The 22706-nt window shown below is 33.9% G+C and overlaps 4 protein-coding genes across 5 annotated transcripts; 2 read left to right on the top strand and 2 right to left on the bottom strand.

Moving 5' to 3' along the window:
• Positions 7703-9362, top strand: LOC18603342 (ribosomal RNA-processing protein 14). Its single transcript, XM_007035248.2, has 2 exons — positions 7703-7845; positions 8093-9362. The coding sequence occupies exon 2, from the start codon at positions 8093-8095 to the stop codon at positions 9134-9136; it is 1044 nt and encodes a 347-aa protein (XP_007035310.2). The 5' UTR covers positions 7703-7845; the 3' UTR covers positions 9137-9362.
• LOC18603341 lies at positions 10300-11614 on the bottom strand. Its single transcript, XM_007035247.2, has 3 exons — positions 11113-11614; positions 10846-11023; positions 10300-10739 (listed from the first exon to the last, which is right to left on the bottom strand). Exons 1-3 carry the CDS (start codon positions 11234-11236, stop codon positions 10505-10507), a joined length of 537 nt encoding a protein of 178 aa, XP_007035309.2. The 5' UTR covers positions 11237-11614; the 3' UTR covers positions 10300-10504.
• On the top strand, positions 14355-19684 carry LOC18603340 (histone-lysine N-methyltransferase family member SUVH9). Of its 2 annotated transcripts, none has more exons than XM_007035246.2 (2): positions 14355-16657; positions 16788-17292. In XM_007035246.2, exon 1 carries the CDS (start codon positions 14525-14527, stop codon positions 16589-16591), a length of 2067 nt encoding a protein of 688 aa, XP_007035308.2. In that variant the 5' UTR covers positions 14355-14524; the 3' UTR covers positions 16592-16657; positions 16788-17292. The 2 variants fall into 2 exon arrangements, with proteins under 2 accessions (XP_007035308.2, XP_017975470.1); XM_018119981.1 differs by lacking the exon at positions 16788-17292 and adding an exon at positions 19184-19684 and having other exon boundaries at positions 14358-16657.
• On the bottom strand, positions 20145-22663 carry LOC18603339. The gene is made up of 4 exons (XM_007035243.2): positions 22378-22663; positions 21233-21303; positions 20796-20931; positions 20145-20484 (listed from the first exon to the last, which is right to left on the bottom strand). The coding sequence occupies exons 1-4, from the start codon at positions 22532-22534 to the stop codon at positions 20399-20401; spliced, it is 450 nt and encodes a 149-aa protein (XP_007035305.2). The 5' UTR covers positions 22535-22663; the 3' UTR covers positions 20145-20398.

The raw sequence follows: 22706 nt of genomic DNA, 5'->3' as shown, positions 1-22706 counted from the left end.
TAAGGTACACAGCTGATCTCTTTAAGATACCATCATCATCTGTCAAATGACCCATGTAACCTCCCCTCCTCTCCCCTTGTCATCCCAATTGACAACTAGCTGTCACCATTTTTCCAATTCAAGAAAGTGGTCCTCATCATGCCTTTATGCAGACAACTTCATACTGAACTGCCAATCACAAAATTTTACATGTAAATTTGTTGGAAAACAGGAAGGAAATTGGAACATAAAAATTGGGGTTACCATGAAATTGTGTAAGGGATATTAAAGTCAATTACCATTGAATTGCAAGAACAAATGGGAATGTCAAGACATTGGGTGACATGTTCTTAGAAGGACCATTATCCAATTAGCATATATTTGTTTGATGCTAAAGAGAAACAAAAGGAAACAGGAATCTCATGGCTTTATGCCACGTATAAGCTACGGCTTATGCACATTGACACTAGGAATTAATAGCTCTCAAAAAAGCATAATTTAAGAAATAGGACATAATTAAAAAAATAATATAAAGTGGGTGGCCGATTTTTTTCGTTTTTTTCGCATGAAAATTACTGGACGACCAATGAAAATCTACCAGCTGTTGGATTTGCTTACTTCTTAAGGAGATTGATTCATGTAATCTCCATTAAATCTTAATTAAATAAAATTTGTTGGATTCCATATTGAGGATTGGGAGCATTAAAATATACATACTGTTTGATGTTTTCTGAACGTCACCATGGACAGGTGGTCTCTTCTAGATTTTCATCCTGGATAAAGACAAGTTTATTTTGAGCCAGGGAGTGCATAGAGTTCCATGCCCTTCAACCTTGAGTAGCCACAACATCTATAAGTTACACTAATCCTCATAAACATAAATATCAATTTTGTGTAGCATTATATAGTAGGTGGAAAAGATATGTTCAAAGTCACTTAAACTTAGTTCAAGTATTAAGAATTTAAGATGATATAAAACTCATACAAAAATCTTATATTCAAATCATAATATCAGAAGACAGAATTTGAGATATATATAAATAATTTCAAACGAGGTAAAGGAAAATTTTTGTACGGACGGCTAACAACTACCTAATGGCATGGAAAATATGTACTCCACGTGTCATTTTATTGTTGTTACTATACTTAATTAATCTGTTTAGCCTCTAATTACCTGTGTTTTGTACAGATTTTAACACTTAAAAAAAGAGGCGGGTTGAAGCCAAAAGCTTGAAGCCCTCCTTTTGAATACTTGAATTGCTTCAAACTTTTTGTTTAACAGCTAAGCATGTGAGCTTTAGTGATTTAATTAGTACTTTTTTGTCTTTTTTAAAAGAGTAAAAAAATGTACAAGATCTTATTTGGTTCGTGTTTTCTAAGTTCTATTGTCTTCATGTCTTTTCATATTAGATTTCTAAGATTAGGATAGAGGTTTACGCATGTCGTGGGGTTCTTAAGCAGTATTAATTAACTAATTCTCCTTTTGTTTTTTCCTTAATTGAAAAGGGTACGTTATTAGCACGCTCATCTTTATCTAGAAACCCTGTCAAATTACTTTGATTTATAGGTATATAATACTAGGACTCAAATTTAAATCGATCTTTACGACTTAAGCTTAATCCAAAATTTATTGCTTGATTTTTAATAAGGATGTTAACGAATAAATTACTTATTATTTTAAAATATTATTACTCGAACTCGATTCTTTGATACGTGATTAAATTTTTGAATAATTATTCAAACTCGTGCTTAAATATTTTTTTAAAAATATTTAAATTTATCAAATATTTGATTATAAAGTACCATTTATATCCCTAATTTTCATCCCCGGCGGTGTAAAAAGAGTTTATTCGGTGTACATGTCAATTTCGAATTGTTTTCTTCTAAAATATTCTTTAAACTAAGACTCCGAGTCTTTTCATTGAGCAATTTTTTATGGAGTTCTTTTGGTTGAGTCAGAAATTCACTAGAAGTGGAGCCCATTGTTAAATGTTAACAAGCCTTAATGCCTTTTGATTTTGATAAGATACATTCTGATTTTTCCTTGGGATTAAAGAAGTAAATCATACTTAAATTAGTATGATTCCCACATCTTGATTATACCATGCTATCTACATTCAAGATTGGGTTGCTGCAAAGAACTGATAGCAATTGGTGAATTCTAAATTTAATTACAAATTAGTATCAAAAACAAAATTTTATTCTACAATTTTCGTTTCAAAGAAAAGTATTTGTATTAAGTGTACAATATTTTGCTTGATATAGAAAGAAAAGTAAAAAAAAAAAAATGAAAAACGTGATTCCCATTCTCCACTTAAAGAAAATATCTTGCATCAAATTATACTTTTGAGTTATTTTCTTCTTTTAACAAATTGAAAAATAATTTTTGCAGAAACTTTTTTAGTTAAGTCAGGATCTCTCAATTGAAGTGGTGCCAACAGTTTAAAAAAAATGGTTCCAATCCTAGAAATTGTGTTTCTCAAATTAATAGTTTACATTAACAAGACAAGACATTTGGTTGTTAGCTTTGGACAAAAATAGAAATAATACTAGGATTAGAATGATTCCCCACATCTTATACTTGCAATTCGAGATTGGGTTTGCCTTTTGTTTCTGGATCGTTAATGGTGAAATACAGCCTACTTGATGGATACATTTGATTTTATATGCCAATAAATTGCCTTCCTCTCTACTTTCTCACCTTCCCTTTTTTTTCTTTTTTAATATTTCCCTCATCGTTTTAAAAAACATTACGGAATTAATTCCACTAGAGGATTTTTGTCGGAATATTCAACGGGGTTTTTACGGATTTTCGATGAAATTAACGGTTTGTATCCTTTCACATGGAAATCATGATTTAATTCTTGTTTGAATTGCAATAATGTGGTAGAGTCAAAGGTAAAAAAAATTGACTTGTGAAACATAAAGGGGAGTTGATGTTTCCACCAATAACCCTTTGTTTAAAATTTCCACATGACAATAATTGAGAAGTTGCTGTGATTTTGTTCTCACTAGGGGATTCCTATTAATTTACAAAGAAAAGAGAAGTTTCCGGCACTAATTCACAATATATATATATATATAAAAGCAACCAAAAGTGAAAAGGTTTTGTCAACCAAATGGGGGCAGAGGTGTGATTTTCATGTCCTTAATTTGGCTTTCAACAAATGCTAAGAGTCTTAATTATACTCATTTTATAATTAGTATTAGTTTTAGATCCCACCTTAAAAGATCAAAAACCATATTCTGCTTAAATTATAGGATTAAATTAATTAAGCTCGTAAACTTTTATCTCGACAATTTATACAATAGTTTTTTGATGTCCGAATTATATTGATAAGAAAGCGATATAAAAAAAAAATCGTACATGCAAAATATATTAAAGTATAACTACAAAGGTTTGTTCATTAGATCTTACCTTAAAAGATCAAAGACTTGATTTTGCACTAACTATAAGATTAAATTAATTAAACTCGTAAATCTTTACCTTAAAAGTTTATGCATAGTTTTTTTTTTTTTTTTTTACATTCAAACGTATATACAAGATATATTAAAATACAACTACAAAGATTTTTTAATTTGATGAGTTTGATTAGTAGAATCGATACACAACATAGACCGAAAGGAACCGAAAGGAAAACTCACTTAAGTTAGGTTCGAGTTGGTGATTATCCACGGTTGTAGGGCAAAATATCAACAAATTGAACTGCAAATTTGACTAAAAAAAGGAGTCTTTAAGGGCATTGAGCATAGCTATCAACATAGGCCGGTAAAAAGTGTGCTTGAGTAATTTGCTTAGGCCAATTTTTGGATTTGAATACTAATTAAACAATTAATGAAAGAAATGATCATATGCTGGATGGGCTTGAACCAATGGAAGAAATGAGTCAAATGAAAAAATCTGCTCTCATTTTGACTGTACCTGTCGTTTATGTCATAAAAGGGAGCCTGGCAAACAAGGGCCAATGGTGCTTGTGGGAAAATCATTCCTTAGAAAATTGGAGGACCTAACTTTGATGCTAAACATGTTTTTTGCATTTCGTTTTCAACCCTTTTCTCCTTGATTTTTCAGAGTTACTATTGGAGACCTAAAATTTTCAAGTCTAACATGTTTTTTTGGCATTTCATTTTCATGACTTTAGGTGTTGTTGAGGATCCATAATTATATCCAAATTTGGATTTTAAATTTTCATCATCAGATAAGCATATGTCGTAAGATGATGTATAAATTCATTTTTTTTTTATGCTTAATTGGGTTTTTTTTTTTTATATTCATTTTCATGACTTTAGGTGTTTTATGATGGTCCAAATTGAAATTGGTTTTCAAAATTTTATCACGAGATAAGCATGCATCATGGTCCCCAAAAACAATATACAACTTCATTTTTTCCCCCATAATTACTTGATATTCCTCCTCCATATTCATTTTTCTTCCGAATAAAATTTTTCTTTTTCATTCTTCTAGATAAACATCTCCATTAGAAATAAATTTCGAAGATGGAATCATTGAAAACCAAACTTGCTCTCGTCAATCTCATACTTAATCACACTTTGAGCTGTTGGGCACTACCGACTAAATCCAGAGAATGTTCCCTTTCCCTTGGACAAATTATGTAATCAAATAAAGGTATCATGCCAAAAGCCTAGAACTCCTAGAGATAAACTAATTAAATGCTCATCCTAATCTTTCATTAATGGTTAGGTGCTGGGTCCAAAGCATGTACTTTTCCTTCACCTTTGACTCCAAAATGTTAGTATTGCTTTTCCCCCTTTGATCCCCACGAGTGTGCAACGATTTTGATGCCCTTTGCTGCTCCTGGTCAATCAGTCAACCACGGCCATTGAGTTTATCCTTCATTATTATTTGATTTTTTTTTTCTCTCTTTTACACGCCTCCCACACGATTTGGGTAGGCAAATATTGCCATCATCATCCTTTCCATAATCCACTTTTATATTTTTTTTATTCATTTATTATGCTTTTATCTTGCTGTAATACCAAGCATGGATTCAATATATGCTTCTCTTTTTCTCTGTTTTTTGCTTGTTTTCCGTTTGTGTAACTCAAAGGGTGAAATCAAGTCTTCCATTGATGTGTTACTACCAACAGTCTCTTGCTCCTAATTGTTTATTCCCGTTGTTATAGCCAAACTATACATGCATAATACATGAAATATACCAGCAGAATTAATCCATCACCATAGATGATTTTGAACATGCAAACCCTGGATATGTGAACTAGTGGGCATACCATGTGCATCGCATGCATGCATCCTGGTTTCAGAAATGAGTAATACAGAGAAGAAAGAGATATGATTAATTTGAAAAGGAAAACTAGGCTTCTTTGCCACTCAGATTGGCTCGTCAAGACCTACCCTTAAAGAGAAGTCTTTGATAGAACAGAAACTCATTTCGTTTTCATCCCTTTTTGAGTTTTCATCAGCTTTTGGTAAACGGATGACCTTTGATCATAAAAATTTTGGAAGTGGGAAGGCCAACTTTGTAGTGGTAATTGGTTGGCGTTATTCCTGATGAACTGCCGCAACTTGGAAGTAAGTCTCAGCTGACCCTTTTTTTTCCATCTGAAAACAACATTAGCACTAGAGCAAAAGCAGCTAAACTTAGCCAAAAAACAATGATTGACTGGTGAAATCAAAATGGGTACATATCATTTTCTTTCTAATGTATTTGTACTTGAAAACAAAAGTCGAAACAGCAGAGATATTTTTATTGAAAATTTATTTGTCAATGTATTTGAACTTAATGCATACTGTTAATCATTAAGATTGAATCAAATCTTCTGCCTAATCTAAGACCAAAGACTTGAATCATCGTAATGCACTAATACAAGTTTTTTTGCTGATTGCATCCGGATCGAATTTCCATCTTTCTAGCGAAAATCTCTTCAGTCCTTCACTCTTTCTGTTTTATATATGGATATTGGAAAAGTTTAAAGTTTAAGATTCAAGTATTGCAATTTATATGAAGCTTGGGGTTCTTAGTTTAATCATATGAAACAAAACCAATGTTCTGTGTAGTATTTGTGACCAAATTAGAATTGTATTAGTGTTAGATGTTCTATTTCTGTATGAGAAGTGCTGTTGCTATGATCAGACTGGAGCTTCTTGGGTTAGACAGCTTTTCTTTTCCAAGATCAGACAAAAGTGGCAGGTGTAAAGTAATGAGATGATTTCCACCATGATTTTCTGACGATTAAGTCACTATTTGCAATAAAAAAATTCGAAATTTGGAATGAGATCATCTCATTTGAAAGAGAAAATAAAATTATTGTTAAATCGTTTCTGTAGTCCAATTTAGAGAGTGATAATGCAATATTCATATAATGTTTTAAGACGTTCATGTTATTTAAGAAAATTTAAATAAATTTTTATTTATTAATTGTATTTAATTAAATTTATATATTTTAATTTTAAATTAAATTATTTTTTATAATTAATAGTTAACTAATTATTATTTGTTAAAATGTTGATAATCATTTTATATCTATGTAACGTTAATTTAGTATTGATGTAAATAGTAAAAAATGTCGCATGGTCATATAATCATATAATCAATTATAAGTTAAATTGTGCAATTAGTTCATGTACTTTATCAAAATGATAGATTTAGTCATTATGCAATAATTTATAAAAATTAAGTTTTTATACTTTTCGAAATTGACAATGTCAGTCTAATATTACTTTCCGAAATTGACAATGTCAGTCTAATATATTAAAAAATTTCTATTATCTATATTGATATGACATTTGGTTGTGTTGACGTGACATTTTTTTGTTGATGTGAAATTAAATTTGAAAACATGGTAATGATAATGTGGCATTTCACGAATGATGTAATAAGAATGTCGATATGACATGATCAAGTACTAATATGGATTTTATAAGTATGGACATAGAATTAAATAGTGTAAGTTAATAGTTTTAAACAAGATTAGAAAAAAAATCAAAATTGTGAATAAGTTTTTACAATTTAGGGAAAGAGTGTGTGAGAGAAAGAAGAATTACATTTCTATCCTTTATAATTTAAAATGTTGAAAAGTGTACTGCAAAATAGATAACAAATACCATATTATCATTAACAGATCATCATATTCAATATCGCATTAGTAAAAAAATACCATGTTAGCATAAGTAACAAAAAAAAATTAATATTATTAACAATTAGATTGATATTGTCAATTTTAAAAAATAAAAAAATTTAATTTTTACAAATTATTATATAAGAACTAAATCCACTATTTTATCAAAATATAAAGACTAATTTCATAATTTAACTTTTATTATAATATATCAACATGACATGTCATTACTCTATAACATAAAATCACAAAATGATATTTTGATTAACAATAATAATCAATAATTGATTTAAAATAAAAATATAAAAACTTATTTAAACGTAATAAAAAATAAAAATTTATTTAAAATTTTTAAATATTATGCTTATGGTATTTGAATCTTACTTGTTTCAAATATGAAAGGTAGAGATGATGATACGATAATTTACTGGAAAGGTGTAAAATTAAATAAAAAATTATTTACATTAAAATTATCAAAATTAAAATAAAATTGAGACATGTAATTTCAAATCTATTCGAGCTCGAGCTCGAGCTCGAATTGCTCTCCAATTCTGACTGAATCAGCTTGCTTCGTTGGTGTAGAATTTTATGCTTTAAAAAGAAAGAAAAAAAAAAGGCCGATTCCACACCGGCCCGGTTCACGGAAACATGCCGGTTCACTTCTACATATAAAATCCTCAATTTTAAAAGCCTCGGCCTTTTCCTAGTTTCCTCCTCTGTTTCTAGGGTTTCCGTGGAAGTCTCCATTACACTCTCAACTCTCCAAAGGTACCTCTCTCTTCTGGTTGATTCTTTTAATTTCCATTTTTCTTTAAAATATTAAGCGAATTTTCATTATTTTACAAATATTTTTCCTAAATAAGCTGTATAGAGGAACCCTAAAATTTTGGGATTTTTTGTCGGTCTGAATTCTTTGATGTTAATAGAGTGTGAATAATGAGATATTAGATGTTAAATAGCAGATGAATTATTTCCTAAATTTTGGAAAATTTTCAATTTTTAAATGTCTGTGCAGATGGGGAAGAAAAATGAAAAAACTTTGAATGAGCCCGTGTCGACACTTGATTTAAAGTCTATGATTCATGAAAATGCTTTGTTCTTTGACAAATTGATTGAGTTAATCCCTGCAAGGTTTTATCTATCGAATGAAAAGGATAAACCTTGGTTTCAGGGTCTTAGCAAAGCCGAGAAGGCTTCTGCTAAGAAGCAATCTAGAGAAAACATTAAGAAAGCCCGGAGAGATAGGTTAGATCCCGAGAAGTCGACAAAAACGACCCTTGATCTGTTGAAGGAGAATTTGGAAAAGGAGAAAGTGATTAAGGAGAGTGATGAAGAGGAAATTGAGGTTAAACCTATAATGTCTGATTTAGGCAATGGTGAGGAACCGTCGGTCACTTATGAAGAACTTAGGCAAAGGCTTCGTAGGAAAATCGAAGAGCTTCGTGGTGGTAGAAATACTGGGGGCTCGGATAAAGGGAAGAAGAAGATTGAGAAGAAGGGTAATGTTCAAAAGAAGCGAAAGAGGGATAGTGGAGAGGAAGAAAAGAAAGTTACGAGTAGTACTGATAGGGATAACGTGGAGAAGGATATGGAAGAGGCTGCAAAGGAGCTTACTTTTAGTCGGGTTAAACTTGGGGATGAGGAAAAACATGGTAAGAAGAAAAAAAGAAAACTTTCAAAGTTCAAGGAGCTTGAAAATGCAACGAAATTACAGGAAGCTAAGAAAGATCCAGAGAAAGGTGAGGTTATTGCAAAGAAGCATTCTTGGAAGGCAGCGATGGATAGAGCTGCAGGGATTAAGGTTCATGATGATCCAAAGTTGTTGAAACAGAGTATACAGAAGGAGAAGAAGAGGCATCAGAAGAATGTTGAGAAGTGGAATGAGAGGGTTGAGACTACAGAGAAGTTGAAAACAGAGAAACAACAGAAGAGGTCAGATAATATAGCAGAGAAGATTCACCAGAAGAAGATGCGGCGTATTGCAAAGAGGGAGAAGAAGCTGTTGCGACCAGGGTTTGAAGGTCGCAAGGATGGTTTTATTAATGAAGGGTCAACCTAGTGTTCTTTTCTTTTAAATGTTGCATATCCTGTGGCTTTTGTATGGCTGTTCCTTTTTGATAAGAGTTGTCATTAAGATCATATCACTGCTCAAGGAAGATTACATGTTAGGAAGGCTGTTCCTACTCTTCTTTCCTTCTTTTTTCTACCTAGTAGAAAGTGATGAATGTTGTTCAATAACTGAATTCGGATTTATATACTGCAAAAGGTTTGGTTCTGATTATTTATGCCCCCATCTGTGCCCCTTGAGCTTCAGCTTACATATGTACTCGCAATTGCTGCTAACATAGCTAATAATTATTTTAACAACAAAAAGAAGATTGCTAATTATTTGGGTGGTTCATTTAACCATATTGAGAGAAGAAACTGTTGCGAGATTGGATCAATGTAGCTCATGTTCTTCATGGATTGTAGAATGCTTACTCTCACTAGTCAATAAATCTTGGAAAAGCAGGAAAAATATTTATTACTGCTGGCATATTGTCGACTACCTTTCGCTTATTCCCCGGGCGGTTGAGGCATTTTTGCTTGTTTAGTGGAAGGCATCTCCTGTTTATTGTCAAAATGAAAAGAAAAGAGTGCTAACAGATGATCAAGCAACCGTAACCATTTGATTCTCTTAGTTGGTTGTAAATTCTTTCTGTTAGATGCCTTTAAGTACCAAGAGGATCGTGAATTGTTGGCAGTTATGGGTATGCTTTAACTGTCATTGTTTGTCACGAATCTTTCCAAAGTAGACGATTTTGTTCCATTTTGGAATAAATTTTGTTCCAATCTGAAAGAAGCTGAAGAGTAGAGTTGGAAAGGAATATCTCATCATATAGCATGGAACATCATGTTTGCAGAGTATATTGTCAAAACCCAATCCTGTTGCTATCATGCGTAGTTTAACCACCTGGCAGTTGTTTTGCTTAAAGCCAAACCCTAAAATAAACCCTTTTTATTGGAAAGAAGAACTTCTGTTTCAACATATGGATGCAGAAAGCAGGACGTAGTTTTCTTGGGAAACCCTGATTTCTGTAATAAAGGAAAAAATGCTCCCAAAGCAAATGTTTTGATGAGCTGCTGTTCTCATGTCTTAACATTGGGTCAGGTTTAATGTACTAATCTGATTAAATTTGTTGAAATATAAAGCCATTGAAATAATGAAACTCCAACCAACCATTTGGCAACCAAACCACACAAAATGTACCATTAGAAAAAACCCAGAGTCATGAAAATATTACAAACCAGATGCTGCAAATCCATGTCCAACTCTACTTACACAACTACATGTAAAAGTTTAGGTCCGAATTGAACTGATAACTCCAAATAAACAAAACGGAATTGAAAATAGACGTTACAATCATCTAGCAACAAGTATGCTCCTTCAAACCCTAGTCCCTGCCACTGCAGTGCCAGCCTTTGGCCCTGGCTCGTCCGCAGGTCCATGGATGCCATAGTCAGCGTCTCGGTATCCTGGTCCATACCTGCTGCTGATTACACCAGCATGGAGCAACATGACGTACAGAAGTTGGGTGAATGTAAGGATTATTATGAATGCTTCGAGTATTCTCAGCCTCCATCCTCTCCAGCTTCCTATGTTTATATGCTTGCAAGCAAACCTGCGTTAGGAAAACAGTTTGGGAAATCATCAAGCTTTTCTTGTAGGATGTAAATGGAGTAATTGGTTATTTTTATAGATGCGAAAAATGGTAAAAATCAAGTCACCCAAAGGCTAGTGCAGTCAAGGCCCATGCTATAAGTGAAGATGATCCTGCTTCAGCCAGAGTATCAGTTCTCCAAGACCTGATATGGTGCCCTCCTGCAAACTTTGATACTATGCCTACTACAGCAGCCAACATTGAAAAGGTCAGGAAGAAACCAGTTGCTCCATTTCCCCCCATACCTGAAACATTTCCCTTCCGTGTTAAAACAAAGCCTAGCAGCTATTTAGTAAAGATCAGGGTTAAGAAATGAAAAGGGAAGGGAACTTACTGGGGTGAGCAGTCTGGGCATTGATATACCTATTGACACACCAGCTAGCAAAGCCCAGCACAATGAAATACATGACCAGGTTCAGAAACAGCAAGGGAGCAGCTATGTTCCTTCCTACAGCCATCCTTTTCTCTTCCCTCACAAAAAGAAAGAAACCCAAGAGAACTCCCCCTCAGACAAAACACCTAAAACCCGAACTTAAGTTGTTGATCGAAACAAATTTTCCTCTCTTTCAGCTTAAGCTTTGGTAAGGCCGAGAGAGAGTTGGCAGTGGAGACTATATAGAGAAGTTAAGGTCATGTAAATCAAGTGGCAATACGTGTAAAGCAGTGAGCCTATGCATGTGAGCTTCTGGATACAGGTGGAAGGACACTTGTCGAAAATGGTGTTTACGTTTCCAACGATGCCTTCTCTCTTGCAATCTCGAAGCTTTAGATGGCATGACGGTGTGCATATCCAGTGTTTTCAGAGAATATTAGTATTACCATATCCGTATACTTTTCAGCTTCAAACTTCTTGTCTACCTATATATAGTATATCATTGATTGTTTAGCCAAGGAAACCTTGAGTTTTGTAAGAACAGAGAGAATTCAGAAACCATTGGTGACATCATGTTACAGTGTGATAGGCCAAATCATTCTTGAATGTTTTGTGCGAGGAATATGTCACGATCTTGGTCACTGTTAGCTCTATTCCAATAAACCATGAGAAAAGTAATTGCTCCTTGTTGAGATTGAGGCAGAAAAGTGCCTCTCACCACAATTTTGGTGAAATCATATGATTTTTACAACTGATTTCTGTTGTCCCAAATTTACTTCTTCTTGACATTTATAAAATTGAAAATTTCAAAAAATTTTAATAATATCGGACCTATCTTTTTCGATTATTTAACAAACATATTAATTATAATATCGAGGTTATTCATCATAATTTTTTCTAAAATTCACGATTGTGATTGGATAATTATAAAAAATATAATACAAAAATTGTATTTAATACATATAGTCTAATATTACGGTCGTAATCACCACGTAATGTTCTTTTGATAATTTATAAATATGGGACCTACTCATATATAAATTGATTCTAACTTACAACAGATGTGGATAAAATTTTAGAGGTTTGAAGGATATTTTAATTTTTAGATTTCTCAAAATATTTTGGATGCTTAATTTATTAAAAAAATTAAAAATATAAATGACGAAAAAATATATTGATAAATTATTGGTTTGAAAATAAAGAAACAATTGAAAAAAATCTTTTTCCCATGATCCCACCTTCCCTCATTATTATTTAAGTAATATATTTTATTTGTGGAAAAAAAAGAATGAAAAATAAAGAGGTAAAATTACCAAGTTCGTTTGCATGGTCCTATCCTCACCTTAAAATTGATAAATAAATCAAATCAAAGTTAGATCGAGCTAATTAAACTCAAATTCATTCACAAATCAAGGATTAGAGATCTAATTAATCTAATACAAATATAGATACTCGTTTTATATTTTGTATAAAGTCGTGTTACTTGTCTTATCACTTCTTTCACTTTTTGATTTAATATTTAATTTTTTTAACATGATATGTAATTACTTAATTAATTTAAAAAAAAATTTATCAAAATATGTGCAAATCAATTAAATAATAGATGAAATTATCTTTACGATAAAAACAATAAATCATTATTATATTAGATGAGACAAAAGGTTTTGAAGAAATGAAAATGTATATATAGAGGGGGACAGTATAAATATTTTAAGCAAGCAATAGTTGGATTTAATAGCTTACCAGTACACGCCATTTATATAAAATTTTAAGTCAATTTGATATACTTATAATATTGATAGAGAATACTACTGTGTCCTGTTAAGATTTTTTTATTATTAAACAAGTAATTGGATATTTTTTATTAATTTAGAATTCATCATAGATCACGAAATCGAATGGTTAAATTAATAAAATATAAATTATGTAAAAAGATATGAAAAAGTGTAAAATTAATTTAATTTTTCAAGTGTTTGACAAATTTTTCTTAATTTAATAATAGAATTTTAAGAAAATAGAAAAATAAAATCATAATTTCATATCAAAATAAAAAGTAAGAAAACTAAAAATTAATGTTTATATATATAAAAATATAATAAGGTTTTAATGTTTATTCTTTTTCCCTAAAAAAATCACTAGTATATTGAAAAAACAAGTGCTCAACATTTAATATTCGTATTAATAGTAGAAAAACTAATTTTACATAGATATAGATTTAAATAAAACTATGTAATTTCAATTACATAGACTCACACATATTAGGTATTCAACATTTAATATTCGCATTTATGATGAAAAACCAAATTTTACATAAAATGGGACCCATTTGTAATTTTATAAATATTGCAAAGAAAAAGTGATATAATATACATTGATTATTAGTTTAAAAAGTAACAAAAAAAATTAAAAAATAATTGATATAATTCCGATTAATAAATGATCAAAACATTTATATTTGGTAAAAAATACGGACAAATTTGCTAATTGTTAATAAAAAGAAGAAAGTAAACGTATATAACTGTTAAAATAATTTTGGATATTGTAATTTTTACACTCATATATTTTTCCCTTTTTTAATTATTTTATCCCTTAAAACTTTGTTCAACTTTCAAAACCTTTTTTCATTAGTATATAAAAAAAGGAAATTGATTTAGAATAATTTTCCAAGTGGACCCCACCACATGCAGCTGAGATCATATTTACTCTTCATGACAAGGCATGATGCTATTTGTCAGCAACCGAAAAAAATGGTCCTCACCGTGCCACGTAATCACCTGAGCCTCTGTAACTTATAATATAAAGAAAAATAAAATGACATAAAATCCAAAATTATTAATTTAACAAAAATACAAAAATCAATTCTTGGAAAAATTAAAACTTTTTGTATCGCAATAAATTTAAAATACACAATGTAATATTTTCATTCAATCATTTTTATATTAATATAAAATTTAATTTTTCAAAAAATGCAAGATATATTTCAAAGTAATTTAATTTAAAAAATATGTATTAAATGATATGCATAGAGTACGATTTACTTTCTGTATTTAATTAAAAGAATACAATAAAATTTATAAAAATTATATCATATTGCATACGTATTATATGATATGTTTTTTTTATATTTAATTAAAACAATATATCATAATCATTCGTATTTGTTATTTTGTTGATATCGTAACGTTTGGTGATTGATAAATTTGGTTGCTAACAAAATCCGTTTTCTTACCCAAAAAGTAGCTGAAAAGAAGTTGTCTTTTTTGTCCCTCTCCCCCTCCCTCCCATTTCCTCCAAAATATCCGCCATGGAAGTACCTTGAAAAACCCTAAGTAATTTCCTTCACATTCCTCTTTAAAACCTGACTGACCACCCAATGGGTTCTCTTGTACCCTTCCAAGACCTCAATCTTTCCCCAGAACCTCCCCAAACCATCAGCGTCGATACCCCCCCGTCCGTGACCAGCACCAGCACCATCACTTTCTTAACACCCAAAATTGAACCCAAGCAAGAACCTTTCGACGAACCAGCACCAACTCAGACCAACTACAGGCAAATAAACACCCTCTTTTCTCCTTCCAGTTCTGCCCCTGAGTTCCCTTCTAATCTCGAATCTACCCCTCTGTCTAACATTTCCTCTTCCACCGATGACCAAAACGCCCTTTACTCCGAATACTTCCGAATCTCCGAACTATTCCGCTCGGCTTTCGCCAAAAGATTACAAAAATACGGTGACATCGACGTCCTCGACCCAGATTCCCGGGCCATCGTGCCCTTGCCCGAAGAACAACGCGAACCAACCTCCGAAACCTCCCCAATTAACACCTCCAACCCTGACCGAGCTCTCTCCGTCGTCGGTTCACGTCGCAGGGCCGGAAGATCCAACGAGCTGGTTCGGGTAACTAATTTGGGAATCGAAGACGAGAGGCATTTCCGGGACGTTGTGCGAAGAACCCGAATGATGTACGATTCCCTCCGCATTTTGGCCATTTTGGAGGAAGAAAAGAGGAAGGGACCGGGGCACGGGAGACGGGCACGTGGCGATTTGAGAGCAGCCGCGTTGATGAGGGAGCGAGGGCTGTGGTTAAACCGTGATAAGAGAATAGTGGGTTCAATCCCAGGTATTGAAATTGGTGACTTGTTCTTTTTCAGAATGGAGCTTTGTGTGATGGGCTTACATGGACAAGCTCAAGCCGGGATTGATTACTTGCCTGCGAGCCAGAGCTCGAATGGGGAGCCAATTGCCACCAGCATTATTGTTTCAGGTGGATACGAGGATGATCAAGATGCTGGGGACTTGATAATTTACACTGGTCATGGTGGACAGGATAAGCTTTCACGGCAATGTATGCATCAGAAGCTTGAAGGAGGGAATTTGGCACTAGAAAGGAGTATGCATTATGGAATTGAGGTAAGGGTGATTAGAGGGATTAAATATGAGAATAGTGTTTCCAGTAAAGTTTATGTTTATGATGGTTTATATAAGATTCTTGATTGTTGGTTCGATGTGGGGAAGTCAGGTTTCGGGGTTTATAAGTATAGGTTGTTGAGAATTGATGGGCAACCCGAGATGGGTAGTTCGATTATGAGGTTTGCTGAGAGTCTTAGGACTAGGCCTTTGTCTGCTAGGCCGATGGGGTATTTGAGTCTTGATATTTCAATGAAAAAAGAGAAAGTTCCGGTTTTTCTATATAACGATATTGATAGTGATCATGATCCTATGTATTATGATTATCTTGTGAAGACTGTGTTTCCTCCATATGCATTTGGTCAGGGGAGTAATCGTACTGGATGTGAGTGTGTTTCGGGGTGTACGGAGGGGTGCTTTTGTGCTATGAAGAACGGGGGTGATTTTGGTTATGATCATAATGGTCTTCTCTTGAGAGGGAAACCAGTGATATTTGAATGTGGGAATTTCTGTCAATGCCCTCCAACTTGTCGGAACCGTGTTTCACAACATGGGTTGAGAAATAGGTTGGAAATATTTAGGTCAAGGGAAACCGGTTGGGGAGTCAGATCCTTGGACTTGATACAAGCTGGTGCTTTTATATGTGAATATGCAGGGGTGGTTCTCACAAGGGAGCAAGCGCAAGTTTTCACTATGAATGGCGATACGTTGATTTATCCCAATCGGTTCTCTGAACGATGGGCAGAATGGGGGGATTTATCTCAGATATTTGCAGAATATGTGCGTCCATCATATCCCTCAATTCCACCTTTAGGTTTTGCAATGGATGTATCAAGGATGAGGAATGTTGCTTGTTATATGAGCCATAGTTCCAGTCCCAATGTACTGGTGCAGTGTGTGTTGTATGATCATAATAACTTGATGTTCCCCCACCTTATGCTTTTTGCACTGGAGAATATCCCTCCTATGAGGGAGCTTAGCATTGACTATGGTGTGGCTGATGAATGGACTGGGAAGCTCTCTATTTGTAACTAAATAATTTAGAGGAGGTTTTTGGATTTTGATGTGGTGCAGCAGGGCAGTGGGACATGTCGGACTGAGGTGAGCTTAACTTCCAACTGCTGCAAGCATGTCCAGTCATATATCTATTTTAAAATCATATTAGTTTGTGCTGTAGCTGTCTTATATTTAAATTGCTTTTGATTTATGTCTTTCTCATGCTTTTTTGTAGTTCTAGTTGTCTGCCTTTTCATCTGTTTGTAGGTGATAGGAATGTTATTCCTTGTGCAACTTCATGCTGTACACATCAAGTAGTCAACCATATACAGGAGGATGGAACTTTTAGCATTTACACAGTGCTCGATGAATCTTATTTCTGATGCAGTTGCTTATCTTCTAAGTATATGTTTGTTTTCTTCAGTGCAGTGTACTTCTTTTATGTAATATATGTGGTGTTCTAGTCTACTAGTCTGAAGTAATTAGATGGGTCTTTTAATTGTTTCCTACATATCTTTTGTTTTGCCTGTTCAAATTTACTATTTATGTCTGGCTGACTTCTATCAAATGATTCTTTTTAATCATTCCCGCTCATAAATTTTAAGAACCAAGGAAGACATAAAGTTGTTATTTGGTTATTTCATGATTGGATATTTCCTTGATCTAGCCAAACCAATTTAAGTTTGATTGATCCTTCTGTTCTTGTACTCTTTTTGGTTCTGTCATTGGATTCTTTTCCTCTGAAGGAAGGGGGGTGGGGGGGCGGGGGGGGGGGGGGTGGGGGGGGGTGGGGGGGTCCTTGTTATTTTAAAAAAAGGTCAACCCTTCCTCCTTCCTTCTCTACTTCCCCTTNGGGGGGGGGGGGGGGGGTGGGGGGAGGATATAAGTGGTGTTTGGTAGGTCCTTCATTTTTACAATTAAGAGTTTATGAGAAATTGCTTAGTCATCTAGAAGTGAGGAACTGTGTTTTAGCAGAAGGCGAGTGACAATATATGTTGAGAAGTTAAAACCTTACTCCAGCATGTTTTCATAAGCCTTAAATAATAATAAGTGTTTAAAACACCTGTACTGCTTATGAAATACAGGGTCTTATGCAATCACCTCCTCCACCTTGATAAGACCAATGGCAAGGTGCTATTATGAGTTTGTTTTGAATCCTTGTCCTCATATTTAAGGATTCTCAGCAAAGTGATTCATAGATTACCACAAATCTTCATTACATCCCATGTGAATAAAAAGCCATAGGCTTGTTTCTAGTTTTTATCATAAAGTATAAATTTAACACTTTTGACTTGTTTCAACTTTTAATGACTGTGATGAATTACGAACAACAATTTCCATGATAATAATATGCTTCAAAGTGATTGATAGGTGCTTTTACTGTGTCTCTGGCTGTTTTAATGACTTAAAAAGTCATTAAAGCTAATTCGGCCTAAGTGTTCTCTAAATCTTGTGGAAGTGGAATGTCGGAGATTGATAATATTCTGTTGGATCTGGTTCAGTGGGATCATACTGAAATGCTTGGAGCTTTAAAGCTGGCTCTGTTGAATAGTGGAAGGCTAGGATATTTTTTTCAGTGAATGGAACATTTAGTTGTGGTTGTGAAATAGCCTGGCAAGAGACTGTAGGAGGCTGGGATAGGGTGAGTATATATGGATGCAATTAGTGATTGTGAGATTTGAACATTCTCATCCTGTATGCTGCTTCTTTAAATGTTGCTGTATTGTCTCCACATTAGTCATTTGTGCTGTGCATATGACAGAAATAAGCACCATGTCAAAATGGTTAAAGGTTTCCGGCATGGTAACATGCATAATCGTATTGCTTATGAGACATTATTAAAGTTACGTAAGCTTATTGGTTCCCTATAGGGTCTTGCCAATTAAATTCATAGGTGTCATGCTTCTTTCCACATAAAGGGCAGAGTCATAAAACCATGAAGTCTGGTTAATTCATCATTCAATGGCTTACTATTAGTTTTATCATTTGGAGGAAGGGAAGGGAAGTCAAGGGGGTTGTTTTGATTACACTGCATGTGCTCTACTTCTGTGTTATGCTCCTTCGACTTGTTGGAGGATAATGTCTTTATTGGAGGTTGTTTTTTTTTTTCCTGTTTGTTGGAATTTTTAAAATATAGATATGCATGGAAAGTTCGAAGTGCTATTACCTGTTTTTGATAACTTTTTCATTAAATATACTGATATATATCTCCATATATTGGATATGCTGATACTTGGTCATTGAGCCTCTTGGTACTTGTCCATTAATGTCGAGGCATATTCTATACTGTCAGTGTATAAACTTCTAGACTATTTGAAAATGTGTGTTTTATGTCTTGGATAATTTTGACATGTTTGGTTACATGGGAAGGTGATTGTATGCGTCTTGGACAGATTCCACATGTTCTGTTACTTTGGAAGGTGAGCGATCATAAAATGTATGATAGGTCTGGAACAATGTAATGGGCCATATTTACATAGTTTGGTATTATTATTCATGTCAATAACACTATTAAAAGAGTTTGTTGGATATTTTACTGCCATTATAAAACACTGCTAAATTTGCTGTAGCCTTGTTGTTGTATTAAGTAATTGTTTATCTGCAGTTGCTCACTTCAATGATTTTCTGCAGGTGGGGATTGGACGATGCATCTAAAACAGTTTTTATCTGGTTCCTTGAATTTTTTGGCCCCCATCCTTTTCTTTGAATGTTGCTGCAAATGTGACACTATCAGATAAGATTTGGCCAATCTGCTGCCTCAGATTTGCGCTTTCCTTGCCTTGACTCTACTATTAGTTTCCTGACGGTTAGAAAAAGTGGGAAATTGATGAACAGAATTTTTGGGAGAGTATGGTTGCTGCTTCAGTGTTCTGCTGACAATAGTTTATGATCCTTTCGATGGACCTCTGTAATGATGCCTTTGTACATGCTTTTTCTACCGGGAATAGTCATCTTATGCTTTTGTAAGCTTGTACTCATGACTCTAAAACCCTCAAGACCTTTTCATTTTAAAAATTTTCCCCTGTACCCTTTGTATATATGAGGTCCAAAATGGACATGCTTGTACAGGAATTGTATCAGTGTATTTGTAGTTCAATGAAGCAAAGCCCACGTATCTCCAATGTTTCTTTCTTTTTACCCTTCCTATATTGGATGAATTGAGAGATAACTTTCTACTTTTATATAGACTGGGGCAAGAGGAATCCTGGAGAGGTTGTGCCAGTGAAAATAGAGCTAGTGAGCTAACTTGCTGATGTATCTGTTACTCTAATTTCATCGCAGTTAAGTGTAATAGGTCTGTTTTTCTTTTGCCCTTGAAGGTAATAAGTAAGGAGGCTTAATTTTTTTATTGCAAGGGCTTGTTATAACTAGTGCGACAAACCCATTTTGCTGACTAATGAGTTCTTAATAGATTCATAACTGGTTGATGAATAGATTCATGAATACAGAGAAAATTCTGAAGAAATTCGGTTGTTCATTAAACAAGTTTGATAATATTCTGGTGATTTAAGGAACCGAGAGGAAATAAATAAATAAATAAATATGGAACAAGCATTATCAAAGGGGATGACAGGGTGCATTTTGGTTTGGATACTGTAATCTCTATGGTATCATGCCATCATGTATCAATTAGCAAATAAAACAAGAAGGAAACCAAGATTGTAAGATGAGACTTAGTTTGCATTATCATCATCTCATGAAGTATCTATCACAATCTTGTGTTGTTCAATGGTGTTCCATAGAACAGTTGGATATATCTACATGTACAGGAGTAGTTTTCTTTATAACTATATCATTTGCCTATAATTGACGAATCCAACCTCAGATTTTACGCATAAATGGGGATTAAGCTTGAGAGGTGACTGTTCCATTTTTCTCCAGCTCCCTCTGTCTAGCTCGCTCCATCTTCCTTTTTCGCCATTCTTCTAAAGCTGTAAAATTTATAAATGTAAGTCAAACTGCATTCACAGTTGAGCATATAACTGATAAAGAACACTGCAACAAAGTAACTAGCAGAAAATTTAGCAGTTAACATGTGTCATTGGTATCAAACTATCAAACTGTGGGAGGAAGCTTTGCCTGAATCCTCAACATGGTATCCCAGAGTTGACATATCAAAGAAATGATTGAATTCGAAAGAAATGAAAATGCATCCAGGCTGATGATGCCAGACCATCAGCCAGCAGTTTGATACCAATTTCATAGAAGAATCATGTTTTGCAAGTGAGAAGCAGCTGGTCACCTTTCAAGCTGGCAGCGTCATTTAAAGAACGGAAGTCCTTCAATCTTTTAGAAAGATCAACTGCAGCAGTCTGTTTTGCATCATTTGGTTGGACTGTTTCTTGTTCTGCATATGCCTCTTGCTGAATCCCCTTCACCTAAAATAATGAAAATATTCAACCATGAAGAAAACCATTTTCAAAATATGGACATGTTTAACAAACATTCAACAACTGATGTTTGTTTCTTACAGACATTAGAATGCAAGATATCCATTTTAATGCAACTATGCTATTGAAATATTACACCCTGATAAATCAAATAAGAAAAAGGGGGAGTTGAAAAATGAAAAACAAGATACTAGCAAATTTTTATACATCACGTTGCTTAATGTTTTATCAAGTTTAACCATACCTTGTCATGAGCAGATTAAAGTTTTAGAATCTATGGTACGCTTACCCTTTTTATCAGTTCCAAAGGTTGCAAAGCAAGGCGTATCTCTTCAGATTCCTTAATGTAATTGAACTCAACTGCATTGACAACATTAAAGAAAATGCTCTCCTTAGAGAAAAACAATAATAACAGAAAAATGATGAAAACAAAATGCCCATTTTTTTTTCTTCAGTACATTGTCTCATTTAGAGTGAATATCTCCCTTTACATCTTCCAATAACTCTTCCTTCTGCAAGAGAACCCCATTGAAGAGGGCGAGATGGAAGATGGCCCTTCCGGCTTTTTGACGATGGATTCTCTCAAGAAGAACCCCAAAACTAATTTTCCTATAGATGGTAAAATTACAAGAGAAAGATTCTACCCTGATAAACAAAGCCAAGGCAGTGGCATAAATAAGCTGAGGACGAATCTGGTGTATAATACACAGATCTCTAAAGCCAAGTTATGCATTTAAAAGTATTTAATTTAACACGATACAACAGGTTTGTATCTTTATGAGAGAATCAAACCTGAATGAAGGGTATTGGTTCAAAACTGTGACCCTAGTTGTTTCGGTTAAAGTGATATGTATCCAGCTTAGAAGGACCATCCGAAAGAGGAAGCAAATAGGTGCAAGGAAGCACTTAACCATTACCAAGGTGTAAACACCAAAGAAGCATTTGGATTCAATGCCAAATCAAAACCCAAAAAACTTTGAACAAAAGATCCCCAAAAAATGGATTGCAACCAAATACCTGGAACTCCCAATTTTAACATCAAGCAACTTCTATTTAGGAGCAGGAAAGCATTGGTCTATGCATTTGTAAACCAAATTCAGTTTCCAAAACCCCTAAAACAATCCCAATTCACAGACAAAATCCTCTACTTTACTTCCATATCAAAATCCTAAATCCCTCAAATGAACAAAAGATCAACCATTTATAGAACAATAAGAGCTAAATACAATCCAAATCAGACATATACCCATGATCCCAAATCCCCCTTGAAACACAAAACCAATAAAAAAGAAGTACAGCTTTAACACCAGAAACAAAATCAACAACTACCCATGTTAAGAAAAGAACATCTCATTCCAAATATCCAAGCCACTGAAGCAATGATTCAAATGAAAGAAAGAAAAATGGAGAGAGAAAAAGAAAAAAAAGAGGAACCTGAATTGGGTTGGTTAGAGGAGAGTTTGGTACGAGAAGAAGCAGAAGAAAGAAACCATTGAAGCAAGAACAGAGCAGCTAACACATTAAATATATTCAACGCTATGGTTACGCTCTTTAAAGATAATCTCAGTCTCCACGATTGCTGTATCTCCATTTTCTTTTCCCCTTATTTCTCTTTCTCTTGCAGTCCTGTTCTTCGTTCCTACTGTCCTCAGCTTCAAACTTTATTTGCTTGTGTTTATTGGTTAGGCACCTGCAGGGACCCCCTTTTGGCGAGTGTCACGAGCTGGCTACGTGTAAAGGGACCCATTGGCTCGTGGAACGCA

The sequence above is a fragment of the Theobroma cacao genome, chromosome 4 (assembly GCF_000208745.1).
Source record: "Theobroma cacao cultivar B97-61/B2 chromosome 4, Criollo_cocoa_genome_V2, whole genome shotgun sequence".
Taxonomy (NCBI): domain Eukaryota; kingdom Viridiplantae; phylum Streptophyta; class Magnoliopsida; order Malvales; family Malvaceae; genus Theobroma; species Theobroma cacao.
Note: the sequence above shows the minus strand (reverse complement) of the source record. Positions and strands in the feature narration are given on the sequence as shown.